General features: G+C 38.6%; 1 protein-coding gene across 2 annotated transcripts in view; it reads right to left on the bottom strand.

Annotated features, from left to right (window-relative positions):
- The window catches only part of MAPRE2 (microtubule associated protein RP/EB family member 2), a 166,134-nt gene extending 156,020 nt beyond the window's left edge, over positions 1–10,114 (bottom strand). Inside the window, exon 1 of one of the 2 annotated variants that reach the window (XM_014342303.5) lies at positions 9,967–10,114. Coding sequence is in view for 1 of the 2 variants with exons in the window: in XM_057300479.1 (XP_057156462.1) it covers positions 8,504–8,527 (24 nt within the window). In the remaining variant the exon portion in view is untranslated. Of the gene's footprint in view, positions 1–8,503; positions 8,679–9,966 lie in introns of those variants that run through there. The other variant, XM_057300479.1, reaches the window with a different exon arrangement.
- Positions 10,115–15,101: the final 4,987 nt, after the last annotated feature.

Genomic DNA, 15,101 nt, shown 5'->3' with positions numbered 1-15,101 from the left:
TTTTCTAGTTCTTGTTTTACTTTTTATTTCCTCTCAATCTAGTAAATTGTGCAAAAAAACTTCAGTTAATGGCTTTTTTTCCTTTAGTAAGTGAAGGCAGCTAAGACATTTTTAATTCATTATCTCATAAATATAACCTCAGATCTTTTACAGACCAGGAAAGCTAGTCATTTTGAAATCTATTGTATCATAAAAGTAGGATTGCTGAATTTAGCAAAAATAAAAATTAAAAACCAAATAACAGAAAAATGAAATGCTCCGTTAATTCAAATCCAGATACACCAAAACAAATCTTATCTAAAATCAAATTTAACTGGTTATCCTGCATTTTACCTGGCAACTCTAGAGAAAAGCATACCTCCAAATTTATCTTGAAGTGCTGAAGGTCAGGTGCTGGGATGGAGAATTAACAGACCCACTGACCAAGTTGCCTAAACATTTCAACTGCAGAGGGAATTGCTTCTGGATTTGCCAATACTACATCACACACTTGGTTATTACTGCTGCTAATTTGTGGAAGCTCCTTTTAGGGGATCTGTGCCCAGGAGACCACACTTTTAAAAAAATCACAATAGAGGGCAAGCTGGAAGTGAAACTACCGAAGAGCCTTACTTATATCAATAGCGTCTTTCCCGGGAAGAACCAGGTGGAGCAAAACCAGCAAGGTCTTTCTTGTAAGGTCTCTCTTTTTTTCCACTTTATGGAGAGCTGAAGCTGCTCAGTGGGAAAGCTAAGATAGTAGTTTCTTGGTAAGAATCATGAAAGGTTTTTCTTCTTAATATCAAATGTTGTTAAATTGATCAGATTTAAGATGATCTTTGAAAGAAGGAAGGAACGTACAAGGTGGTTTCAGGCCCTGTCATCTCTTACCAGTTTTTGAAAGCCTTTACCAGCTTTTAAAGGAGCAAGCTAATCCTCTCATTTCATTTTTATGTATGATGTGCAGTAAATAGTTTCAGGTACTTCAGCAAAACAAAGGAATCTACTCATTTCTAGGTACCTTTTCTTGTGTATTTACCTACCTCCTACCTACTTCAAATACCGATAGTCATTCCTGCCATGATGTTTATAATAAGTTGGGACCAAGGTTTGCCTGTTAGCAGAAGACTTTTGGATGTTTTGCCTCTGTTTAAGCAATTGATAATTATGAAGTCCCTGCTCTAGTAAAAATATAGTAAGCCTAACTATTTTCTAATTTTAGAAATTAATTTGGAGAGAACTATTAGTGCTACATGTATAGAATAGGCTATATATTTCATACCTGGAAGATACTTTACCTCTCTTCTAGGGGGTTAAAAGAGACAGCTTATTAAGGATTATTTCAACAAGGTATTAAACAGATATATAATATATATTATATATTACATATATAATATATATTTATATATTACATATTATATAATATATATTTATATATCACATATTATATAATATATATTTATATATTATATAATATATCATATGTTATATATTATATAATATATCATATGTTATATATTATATAATATATCATATGTTATATATTATTATAATATATCATATGTTATATATTATTATAATATATCATATGTTATATATTATTATAATATATCATATGTTATATATTATTATAATATATCATATGTTATATATTATTATAATATATCATATGTTATATATTATAGTTTATAGTTTATATATTATATTTATAATATATTATATATTATATATTATATTTATAATATATTATATATTATATAATATATTATATGAAATATATTATATAATATATAATATGAAATATATTATATAATATATAATATATTATATATTATATGAAATATATTATATAATATATAATATATTATATATTATATGAAATATATTATATATAATATATTATATATTATATATTATATAATATATTTTGTATTATATAATATATAATATATTTTATTTTTATTATATATATTTTATATATTATATTTATATATTATTTTTATATATTTATATATTATAAAATATATTTGTATATATTTATATATAATATAATATATAATATTTATATATAATATAATATATAATATTTATATATAATATAATATATAATATTTATATATTATATTATATATTTTAATAATATATTTTATTTTATATATTATATAATATATTTTATATATTATATATTTTATATGTTATATAACATATAAAATATATTATATATTTATATTTTTATATATTATATAATTATGTAATATAATATATAACTATATATTAATATATTATTATATATAGTATGTAATATATTAAATAATATATTATTAAAATGTGAATGTAGATTATGATAAAGGAGGGCAGTTAATTTTACTTGGATTGGTTCCTTACCCAGTCAGCATGCGAGTTATACATCAATCTCCAGCCATCCCTTTCCTCCTTTCCCCCATCAGAAGCACTAGGGGTTAACGTGGAAGTTAGTGACCTAACATGCCATTACTATCACTGGTGTTAGGATGGGATTAAATACAATTACAAGTTTTTGCTTTTAGAAATAATTTAGCTGATGTTAGGTACCTCAAATCTTACATTAATTATAATGTGTTTTTTGATTTGGTGAAAAAGGAATCCCTTTGTCTTTTCAGTCTATAAATTGCAGCTCATTCTGGAAGGGGTGAAGAGAACACCAGTTATATATAACTCTTAAAGTTGCTCTATTGTCTAAATGAAACTCATAGCAAACTCCCATTCTGTGGCATTAACAATTCATCAAAAGGAAGAAGTTCTTTTAGCTGAAGGAAGTTTTATGACAAGCAACACTTACAATAAAAAATTGAGACTAGTTCCCATCAATGTAGTTATTATTTTCAAATATCCTTTCTAGAATCTTAATGGTAATCTTCCCAGCTTTGAGCAGACTGGAAATAATTTAAGATGAATTTTGAATTTCTGGATTATAATCTGGTCTACTTTTGAATTTGGAAATTTTAAACAAAATTGTCCACAGCATAATGTCAGCTTTAGCAGTGTTAGTAACCGTGTATATCCTTTTAGTATTTAGTGATCCTTGCCATTACAAGTAGCAAGCAATTTACATTAAATGCATGTTTTAGAAAAGGAGTGCTATTTCCAGGCCAGACACTGTGGTTTATGCCTGTAATCCCAGCACTTAAGGGGGCTGAGGCGGGTGGATCACTTGAAGTCAGGAGTTTGAGACCAACCTGGCCAACATGGTGAAACCTCATCTCTACCAAAAACATAAAAATTAGCCGGATATGGTGGCGTGTGCCTGTAATCCCAGCTACTTGGGAGGCTGAGGCATGAGAATCACTTGAACCTGGGAGGTGGAGGTTGCAGTGAGCCAAGACAGTACCATTGCACTCTAGCCTGGGTGACAGAATGAGACTCTGTCTCAAAATAAAATAAATGAAATTAAATGAAAAGAAATAAAATAGTAGGGCTATTTCCAAAAACAGCAGGTTTCCACATCATGTTAAGTGTTTGAAGTGACAGTGAATAAAAAGTTTCTAAATCTGAATAAATTTCCAAATTATGTCTTCATATACTAAAATAAGCATAGGAAGGCCCTCACAGGTTGGAAAAACATTGACTAAAGAGTTAAGGCAAGTGTTCACACTAGGATTGCTCTTAAGGACATGTTTTCACATTTTCTAGAGCTCTGGAAACGATTACTAGTTAGTATTGCACTATTTGGGCTTGTTTGGATTCAGAAGTTTTACAGTTGACCATATCACTAAAATTCATATATTTAGAAATATACTGCTTTTCACAAAGTACATACACAAGAAGAATATGAAAATAAACTATCTTTTATTTTTAGTGATTAGTTGACCTATGGTTGGTAACTACATTTTTTCTTAACCTTTTCTAAGGGAAACAAAAACAAAAACAAAAAAGACTAAGGCTTTAAGTGAACAAATTTTTATTTAAAATTTGAAGTATGTTAAACTGGGGTAAATCAGAGGTCTGCAGTAGTTTTGCTGTAAATATTTTAGGTTTTGTGGGCATACAGTCTTTGGTTCAACAATTCCATGCTGCCACAGCCATAGACAAGATGTAAACAAACAAGTATGGCTGCAGTCCAATAAAACTTTATTTTGGACACAGAAATTTGAATTTCATGTAATTTTCAAGTGTCCTCAAGTATTTTCTCCTTTGGATATTTTTCCATGAGTAAAAAAATATAAAAACCACTCTTGGCTTCAAGGTCATACAAAACAAGCAATGGGTTATAGTTTGCTGATTCTAGAAACAGATGAAGTCGTGAGTTTTATCTCAACACAGCTTAATGTAATTGTATGAAGTTTGCCAGTGATTTTAGAAGTGATAGATTACCAGATTAGGTTTATTGGAAGCAAATTTACCAATTAATTCTATTCTATAAAGCTCTGGTTTAAGAAATATAATTTTGGATACTTCTCAAATCTTGCATATTTGGAACAAAAATTTTGTGAAATTAAGAGATTTGAAATACCAAAGCCAGACTTTTTCTTATCTCAGATTAAAGAGTATAAATTCTCTTTCAATGTTTAAGATGGTTGCGGGTGAATTATGTAGAGTTGGATTTATTCGTCGTGGCCTCCAATAGGTGAATGCTGCAAGGAGAGATGGGAATGTGCTTTGAGGGAGACAGTCAAGCGTAAGTTGGAGGACTCCTTAGTGAAGAAGCACTAGGCATTTAAGATTTCTGTGGGTGGTGGAACTAATCTCTAAGGGTCTGTAGTGAAGTTTATGCTTCTATGACTTGGAAAAAGACTTGAAGAACTTATTATTTTGGTTACCTAGATGAAAAGCTAAAGATGGCTCAACATGTTTGGGGTTGGTTAATTCCAAAGGTTAATTATTTAAGAATAAAGTTGGCCGGGCGCAGTGACTCACGCCTGTAATCCCAGCACTCTGGGAGGCCGAGGTGGGCGGATTACGAGGTCAGGAGATCGAGATCATCCTGGCTAACACGTTGAAACCCGGTCTCTACTAAAAATACATAAAATTAGCCAGGTGTGATGGCGGGGGGCTGTAGTCCCAGCTACTCGGGAGGCTGAGGCAGGAGAATGGAGTGAACCTGGGAGGCGAAGCTTGCAGTGAGCCGAGATGGCGCCACTGCACTCCAGCCTGGGAGACAGAGTGAGACTCCGTCTCAAAAAAAAAAAAAAAAAAAAAAAAAAAAAAATTAAAAAAAAATAAACAAAGTCACTGAGAGAATGATGTATATGAGTAGTTTCTACTTTTTAAGGAGAAAGGAGTTAATTCAAACTAGTCTTGTGTAGCCAAAGCCTCCAGGCAAGACTACATGAAAACCTGTATGATGCAATAAACACTGGAAAAGGAGTCAATAATCCAGGAGTCAATGCCTTGGCATTGCCAGGATCACCTAACTTATTGGATTCACTTGTGTAATTTGGCACCTGGGAATACCATTTACCCAATTATGATTAAGCCCTGATATGTTAGTAAGACCAAAGGGCTATATAAATTTAAGGTAATAAGACTGGGTGATTCTCATCTGTTCTCAAACACTTTAGAGCTTATAAAATAGAGATGACACACTTTCTTCTACTCTACCCCTTTTAGCTACTTGTAAATATTACAGAGCTAGGTATATATCATACTCTGAGAAATAGTTTCTGATTAATATGGAGTAATCCGATTAGTCTTTTTTTTTTTTTTTTAAGATGGCATCTCCCTCTCTGTCCCCCAGGCTGGAGTGCAGTGGTGAAATCTTAGATCACTGCAACTTCTGTTGCCTCCCCAGATTCAAGCGATCCTCTCACCTCAGCCTCCCGAGTAGCTGGGACTACAGGTGTGTGCCACCTTGGCTGGCTAATTTTCATATTTTTAGTGGAGATGGGATTTCACCATGTTTGGCCAGGCTGGTCTTGAACTCCTGACCTCAGGTGATTCACTCGCCTCGGCCTCCCAAAGTTAATTCTATTTTTCTAAACTACTTTATCTCTTACGCCTCCCAAAAAGGTGTTAACATTTCAGAAGTGCCTCCCCAGTTCTTTTTCTAAGCTACAAAGAAGTGAGAATGAATGCATTTATATCATTTTGGTCTTTGGAAATTCTTATTAACATTTAGTTTTGGTTGTACTTATCACAAAATACATCCAACTTCTTACTTTTAATATGGTGGCTATTTAAATGTACTTATGCTATTTTAATGGGCAATACACAGGTGAAAATAAAAGCTATTTAACTATTAATCTATTCTACAATGTTTCTCCTAGCTCAATAAATTCATATGTGGTTTTTCATAATAATGGGTAGAGAGTGAAATTTTGTGAAGTGATTTTTTTGGCCCATCAGAGTGTGGTTAAATGTGATAACAATTATTAGTTATGCTCAAAATGCTAAATTGTTGGGTATGAAATGTAAGTGAACAAATAAGCTATCATAGCAAGTAAGAATTGTAACAGGACTTTGGCTTCTATATATCTGGAATGTCTGTCTTGGAAAACAGCAAACTGAATGTACTCAGGATGCTTTGGTTTTCAATGTTCTCCCCATCTTTTGATACTCTTCAGTACGAACAAGCAGTATCAATAACTAACAGAGTCTGTGCCCCTGCTTTGGGGGCTACAGACACTGAGGCCCCTATGAGAAAATAGAATACCAAGCAGGCTACAATAGATGCTCTAAGAGAGGTTCAGATAAAGTTCAACGGCCAAAAATATTGAATGCTTGCTGTGTGCAAGACACTGTTTTTCCTCCTTAAAGAAATTGAGGGCTGGTGCGGTGGCTCACTCCTGTAATCCCAGCAGTTTGGGAGGCCGAGGCGGGTGGATCACCTCAGGTCAGGAGTTCAAGACCGGCCTGGCCAACATGGTGAAACCCCATCTCTATAAAAATACAAAAATTAGCTGGGCATGATGATGTGTGCCTGTAATCCCAGCTACTCAGGAGGCTGAGGCAGGAGAATCGCTTGAACCTGGAGGCGGAGGTTGCAGTGAGCCGAAATCGTGCCAGCCTGGGCAACAGAGTGAGACTCTGTCTCAAAAAAAAAAAAAAAAAAAGAAAGAAAGAAAGAAAGAAAGAAAAAGAAAAGAAAAGAAATTGAGGAAGGGGAAAAAAGCATTTAGACAACAGTGCAGAGAGTGATAGTGACATTAAAAATAGTGAAGAGGTATTAAAACTGAAAGAAGAAAAAGAAAGTTTGTTTTTTGATGACTCTAAGATAACCTGTTAAAGATACAGAGAACCAGAGATAACAGGTTATCCTGGAGTAATCCTTTTGGGATGACAGTTTTAAAGGCAAGAAACCTTTGGTTAATAGCCAACATGAGGTTTTATGTAAAATGTTAAGTGTAACCATTTCTATTTAAATAGATCACTTAATTCACTCCTGGATGTATAATCAAGTAGTATTTGACTTTTTTGTATGCAAAATTTATGTGTTACATATTCATCCTTTCTGCTTCACATAACTGAAATAACCCAAACCAGTTTACACTTTCCCAACAGTTTTTTTTTTTACATGCTTCCCACCAAGAAAGTTACAGGATGTCTAGTTAGCTTTGTGTTTCCCCTTCTAACAGAAGAGAGCATTATATGAAACAGGCAGAATGGTGTGCTACAAAGGGAGTGGCTCCTGCAAGCAAGTAGATCCTGATCAGATATTAAATGTGCTTTCAAAGGAGTGCAGTTTGTGCGTGTCAACAAACTACTCGCTGTAATTACTTCCTATTCACTGGGATCGCTGTGCAGCCTGCTGACTCACCAGGCTGCTGGAGTATGTTTCTGCTGGGTTTCCCTACTGACTGCTACACATGAGTCATCACAGGAATGGAAGTTTCTATCCGTCTCCCTTAACAACAGTGCAGAAACCAGGCATTGAAGTAAGCTTCGATTTTTCCAATCAGACCCTAGCCAGGGAAGGGAAAAATGATGTGGTAGGTGTCACCACCAGCTAGGCTGCTAGATGACAGTTCCCCGCCCCAGGGTGTTAGTCATCGGCACTCCAGTTTCAGCGTCTTTTCTCTCATCCACCCAAGTAGTTAAAGTGGCATCTTGTCTTGCAATGCCTGCTGCTGCTGGCCGCTGAACTCTTCCTTTGCTATAGAGTTTCCCCAACTTGGCTGCACAATGAAGTTACCAGGAGTTGTTTTTGCTTTTAAATACTGTGCCTATTTCTCACTCCCAAACAACCTGATTTAAATAGTTTGGGATGTGATCAGGACATCAGGAGTTCTCAAAGCTCCCCTGATGATTCCACTATGCAGCAAAATTTGAGAACCAGTGCTTTGAAGAAGCATAGCTCTACCCACGCAAGGAAAATTTACCAGTTAAGCTTATCTACCAATCACTCGGTGAGCTCCCGGACCTCTTATCTTACCCCTAACTGATGTCTTTAATCAGTTTGGCAGAAAAGAACGAAAGCAAAGTAAGGAAGCATTTCATTTCCAGAGGGGACACTGGCTAACCAAGACCCATACCCCTTTTTGCTTGATAAAAATTTGGCCAAATTTAGAGTTCAGGAGAAGCAGGGAAATGTTGCCATTCTTCAGATTACCTTTTGATCTCTGTTCTGTTTCATTCCACAGTGTCCTATTCAGCAAAGGTGTAAATTGCGGGTCCTCAGATTAGAAGTAGGTGCTGCGTCTGACCACAATCGCAACCGGTCTGCACACTTTACCCCAGCTGGGACCGAACCTCCGCCTCGCAGCGCGGCCCCAGGGTCGATACTATGCTAATCAAGGAAGTTCTTCCGTTTCGGTGCTCGCGGGCGCGGGTTTGAGCGCTTAACCCTTCATTCTACATTGACAGCACGATAGTATTTTTAGTGACCTCTTCCTGCCTAGCGGGTCTACACTATTTTCCCTTTGTTCTTCTTTTTTTTGGAAAAGGAGATGTGAACAAGTGATAGAGAAGACACTCAGGGAGGGGACAGCAGTGTTGGCTGGTGCGGAGGTGAAGGAAAGGCTAATGTTCGTAATATTAATTACTCCCAGCGCTACTGACCCAGCGAGGACTAGCAGGAGGGGCTTGGGGGTTAAGACAAAGGCTTCTCCTGATCAAATGGCTGCAGCGCCCCTTCTCCGAGGTTACGGCTCTGCCCTTGGCACTGGATTGACGAAGTCACTGGAGGAGTGACTAAACCCACTAGCCCTTTTGGGGTCTGAAAGTCAGCTTTATCGAGCGCCCCAGGTTCAGAGGGGACGGCTTTCCGCGTCCACCCCTCTCCCGGCTCTTTGTGGGATTTCTGGCTTCCGCACAGCCCTTCTAAGGGTAGACCGAAGAATTTCCCACTAAGCCGAGTGCGAAGTCGCTGAGTAGCCCTCGCCCTGCGCTCCCGGGGCTCCCTGCAGAAGAGATGCTTGGGCGCAGAATAACAACCCGCTTCCTTTTGCACCCACCCGGCTCCTGAGTCCCGGGAGCGCGGATGGTGGCCGGCGTCGGAGTGGGAGAGTGGTGGCTGCCGAAGGGGAAGTGCCCGGGGTCCAGGGGATGCTCCCAAGCGGGCGAGCGCCCGCGCGCTGCACTTCCTGATCTGCCCCCAAGCGCGCAGCCCCTGCCAGCGCCCCCAGCTCTCTCAGTGCCGGCGCCCCAACTAGAGCCTGGAGGGTCGTGCGCCGCGGTCGCGCAATCGCGAGCCCCCCTCCTTCACCAACGCCGTCTTCCTACCCTGGACAGCCCCAGCCTCACCCCTCAGAACCAGTCCACTTCGCTTCTGCCAGCGTGGCAGCCCCAACTCCCTCCCTCCCCTTTCCTGGGGTGCACAGAGCTGGGGCACCGAACCAGAGATGTGGCCCGCGGGAGAGCGGCGGGGTGCACACCCGGAGACCGCCTAGCCGACCCTTGCACAACTTCTTGCTAGACTCTGGACCCCCGGTTCCGCTTGCTCCGAGCCCCGCGGGCTGCAGACCTCAGCGGCAGGAGGAGGCGCAGCCAGCCCCTGGCCTGGGAGGGACTGCTTCAGTGCAGGGGGTGTCGGGGTACGCCAGGGCGGTACCGCTTTAAATGCACTTGACTCACCTGCTCCGGCGCTGTCGCCTCCTTCCTCTGCTGACAGCTGGGGGCTTTGTTTTCTCCACCCACCCGGCCGCCGCGCTCCGCCTCCTCTGTCGCACGTGACTCGCAGTCTGCCACCGCCGCCGCCGCCGCTCCGCGAGTCCACCCGAGAGAGCCCGGCCAGCGCCGCCCCTTCCCGCGGCAGCGGGTGCGGGTGCAGGTGGGCGCCCCACTGGGCAGGTCCGAGCCGACCCGCCTGAAGACCCTGTCTCAGGCCAAAGGAAGCCAGGCTGAATTCGTGACAGGGAAGAAAGTGCCAGCGGGTGAAATAAACTAAGTGGTTTGACCCCGCTCGAGAGGAAGGAGGCCGGCGCGGCTTGCAGAGGGGGCTTGAAAAGGCGCCGCCACACTGTGAATTAATTACCTGCAAATGGGGGCTTGCACACCAACTGGGGTGCATCTGCTTTTTACACCAAGTGTTTGTACTCCTACCTGGAGCACGATTGATGATAAGGGGCAAACTAGTTTTTTCATGAATATTATTAATTAAACTAGGCAATTCTAATACAATTAACAATTTAATAATAGCGTGTTTTTGGGGGGTTTCAAATCTGCTTGTTGATGCTGTTGATATTTGGGTTCTATTTGGAAAATGAGAGTGCAGGCTGGAGAAGCGAACTCCAGAAGTCTACTGATGTGGGCGCGTGTCCATTTGGAACAGCAGCTATTTTTAATGAAATGAGAAAATGTTCTGGCTTCAAGACCCAGCTCAAGATCTGCTGCTTTTGGAAGTGGTCCCGACCGGTGCTGATCGCAGTGATCTCTAGTGTTTGAAACAGCAAGGATTTGTCTGAATCCTTCTGTTAGCTCTTGGAAAACACATTATATACCTTCCCTCCTGTGGCCTACACATTGCTACTCAGGGGAAAGATTGTCCATGTCTCCCCCAGCGTTCATTAAAGCCAAGTCTTCGTAGTGGAGTGATTTAGCACAGTGCTTCTCAAAGTTTAAGAGGGATCACCTGGGGATATTGTTGAAGCCAAATTTGAGCGTGTCTAGAGTTAGGCCTGAGATTCTGCATTTCTAGCAAACTCCCAGTTAATGGCATTGCTGCTAGTTTGAGGACCACACTTTCAGTAGAGAGGTGTTGATCACCGCTTTGGCATTAGCCAGCCTATTTTGAGTCCTGACTACACCACTTGCAAGCTATATGATCTTAGGCAAGTTTCTCAACATTTAAGCCTCACATACTGTAAAATAGGGATGATACTAATTTCCACCTCATAGGGTTGTCTTGAAGATTAAGTGAGAAAGTCCATATAAGGCACTTAGTGTTGTGCCTGGCACACATACCTAGGGTTCAGAAAATGCTAGCTAAGTCACTGTAGAGGTCATCCTTGCAGGGGGAAAGCTGGCACCAAGTGCAGCATGGCTGCAGGGGGAGCAATGTGTGAAATGGGCACAAGGGTGAGGTAGCCTGCCCAAGAACAAGGACTGTGCCCTGTGGTGCCTAGCATGTGCCAGATGTATAGGATAAGTTTGATGAATAAATAAATGACTCTAATGTGGAACAGATCGTATGTGTTCAAAAAGTTCTGCTTCTCCTTTAAATCATGATAAATTAGTTCTGAGACATTCAATTAAAAAATCATTTTGCTTTCTATTACAGATAATGTCCAGCTGCTTGTCACATGGGTAATCTATTTTAATATCTGAGACAGTACATGGATTGTTAAGGTTTAGTACATTTTTTATCCTCAGTTAAAAACCTTGAAATTTAAATTTAAATGAATTTATTAATGAAGATATGGTATTCTTAGCTCTCAAAATGAATGGCTGTTGTCATCATAGTTCTCATATCTTCCTTCCTTACTTCTCCTTCTCTCTCTGTCCTCCAAATATGAGTGTTTCCTCAGACTAATTTCTTGCCTTTTTCCCCACTATGCCATTTTCTTTAGACATTTTATGTGTGTCTTATGTTCATCTTTCAAGTATGAGCGGATTACTTCTGAATCCGTACCCACATTCTTAACCCATTTGCAAGCCTTATTTCTGCCTTTCCCTTAGTTGCTGGGAATTTTCATTTTCACGAGCTTTTAAAATTTTATTTATTTTTCCACTTGAACTATATTTTTATTTGTGTAAATGTATGGGGTACCCGAAAGATTTTCCCAGGTATATAATGGATAGTGACCAAGTCAGGGTATTTACAGTGTCCATCACCTGAGTATAATATGTATATATATTTTTAAGCATAGTCATCTTATTCCCTATCACACATTAAATGTACTCTTTCTCTCTTACTCTATGTTTGTACACTTTAACCTCCTTCTCTTCATCCTCCTCCCCCTCACTACACTCACCCTACTCAGTTTCTTTGTCTGTATTTCCACTCTCTACTTCCATGTGTTCAGATTTCTTAGCTCCCACAATATGTGAGAACATATTACATCATTTTGTGCCTGGCTTATTTCACTTATGATAATCTCCAGTTTCATCCATTTGCTGCAAATACACAATTTCATTCTTTTTTAGGGAAGAATCATATTCCATTCTGTATATACACTACATTTTCTTTATCTTTTCATCTGTTGATAGATACTTATGTTGATTCCCTATCTTTGAAATTGTGAATAGTGCTGCAATAAACATGGCAGTTCAGGTATCTCTGATATATTGATGTATTTTCCTTTGGGTAGATGCCCAATAGCAGGATTGCTGGATCAGATGGTAATCCTATTTATAGTTTTCTTGAGAAATTGCCATGCTGTTTTATACAGTGGCTATACAACTTTATATTCCCACTAACAGTGTATTAAAGAGTTCTCTTCTGCACATACCAGCCAACATTTGTTATTTTTTTGTCTCTTTAATAATTGCCATTCTGGCTGGGGTATGATGGATGATATCTCATTGTGGTTTTGATATGAGTTTCTTTGATTATTAACAATGTTGGACATTTTTTCCGTAAGCCTGTTGGCTATTTGTAGTCTTCTTTTGAGAAAGTTCTACTGATGTCCTTTGCCCACTTTTTAACGGGTTGTTTTTTCCTGTTGAGTTGTTTGAGTTCCTTATGTATTCTAGATATTAGTCCCTGTTAAATGAATATTTGGCAGATATTTTCTCTCATTCAACAGGTTGTCTTTTCATTTTGTTATTTCTTTTGCTGTGCAGAATTTTTTTAGCTTAATTAAATTACATTTGTCTATTTTTGTTTCTGTTGTCTGTGTTATTGAGGTCTTAGTTATAAATTCTTTACCTAGACCAATGTCTAGGGGAGTTTTCCCTAATTTTCTTCTAGTATTTTTGTAATTTGGTATCTTACCTTCAAGTTTTTAATCCATTTTTAGTTTATTTTTGTATATGTTGAGAGATAGGGGGTCCAGTTTCACTCTTCTGCATGTGGCTATCCAATTTTCTCAGCACCATTAATTTAAGAGGGTGACCTTTCCCAGTGTAAGTTCTTGTCAGCTTTGTCAAAGATCAGTTGGCTATAAATATGTTGCTTTATTTCTGTGTTCTCTATTCTATTCCATTGGTCAATGTGGCTACCCACTAGATTTTAGTGTGTTCTAAATTAAACCCCTTTCTCCTCCCATAAAACTGATACCTCCTTGGTGATAAATCAAGGTGGTTATTTGCAGTGGGGAGCCCTCAGTGCTAATCCAGGGACCTGGCAATGGTGTGGAACCCAGTGTGATTTATCCCAACTACCTTCCTGCTGCTCCTAGGTATTTATTTGAGACATTGCTCTCAACAGTGACTGGAGCCAACTCATGTATATGTATATACTACCTACTGGTGTAACAGTCACATATGCAGTTGTGGGATACTACATAAATGGTGACTGAGCTACTGAGAGATTGTATCAGTCAGGGTAGGCTAAATTATGCTGCTGTAACAAATGCCATCAAAATATCAGTGGCTTAGTACAACAAAAGTAAATTTCCTTCTCATGCAAAATTTCCAGTGCTGCTATCACAGTGACTCATTGTTCTAGCCACCTTCATTCCTGTGACATTTCCATGAGCACCATGGCAGAGGAAGGATGTGGAGAACTGCACACCAAACCTCAAGTGCTTTCATCCAGAAGTGATACAGGTCACTTCTCACATTTCTCTTGTCAAGGAAAGTCACATGGTCATTGCCTAACTTTAAGGGCTATGTTTATGTTTCTAGGAATCACCAAGATTCTAGATCGTACTTTCTAGGAATCTTGGTGATTCTGAGTAATGCCTGCCACAGGGATCCATTTCACATAGGAGGGTTAGGGATAAAGTTAGACTGAAAATAGTCTAGCTATAGTAGACGATAAGCAACAGGTTACCAGTTCAAGGAAGGTACTCTGTTACATGTAGAGTCTTTGGGAAACATTAATGTTGTTGTTATCATTATACAATATTATGTAGAAAAACACTTAAAGGTGACAAATTCTCTCTCTCTGCCTGCCAGGGTTATCTTATGATTTAGCCAAGGTTAGTCTACTCCAGGTAAGAGTGCAGTTTGATCATCCAAACTCTTCTGTGACACAGCATTCAGGAAAGATCATCTGTATGATACCCTAGGGAACACACCAACCATTAGGTAAGTAAGGTTACATTAACACAAATAAATTTGCTAATTTTGATGACATTGTTGGTCATTCTCTCCTTGAGGAGTGAAGGTATGTGTATAAATGAAATATTTTAGTGGTATCAAATTGTCCTATGTTTTTCCCATGATTATCTGCTTATGCGTTACCAAATAATTTACTTGTCATGTTCGTGGGAATGTTGAAATAAAGCTTTGTGAATAAAATTCAGTTCATAAACAAAGGGAAAAAACACTGATATCAATGTGAGAAAAATAAAATCATGGTTTTCAATAAGTTTTGGGTTTCTTTCTCCAAAGGGCAGAGATTATGTCAACTAAACTTGCTTCCTGCATCTCCCAACACTTCATGTGCTTAAAAGAGATAAAAGACTGATGGATGCTGTAAACTCTAAAGTGCTATGCAGATCTAGGATATTGTAATGTGTTTCCGGGCACTGAATAGTGTTCTTGATCTCAACAGTTTTATGTTGTCTTTGCCCACATCCATCAGTGACATCTACTCTCCTTTTAAAACATTTACTTCTTTATAAGACTGTTACCAATTAAATATTTTTATATAATATGAG

The sequence above is a fragment of the Pan paniscus genome, chromosome 17, assembly GCF_029289425.2.
Source record: "Pan paniscus chromosome 17, NHGRI_mPanPan1-v2.0_pri, whole genome shotgun sequence".
Lineage (NCBI taxonomy): Eukaryota > Metazoa > Chordata > Mammalia > Primates > Hominidae > Pan > Pan paniscus.
The sequence above is the reverse complement of the archived record's forward strand: the minus strand, read 5'-3'. Positions and strand labels throughout refer to the sequence as shown.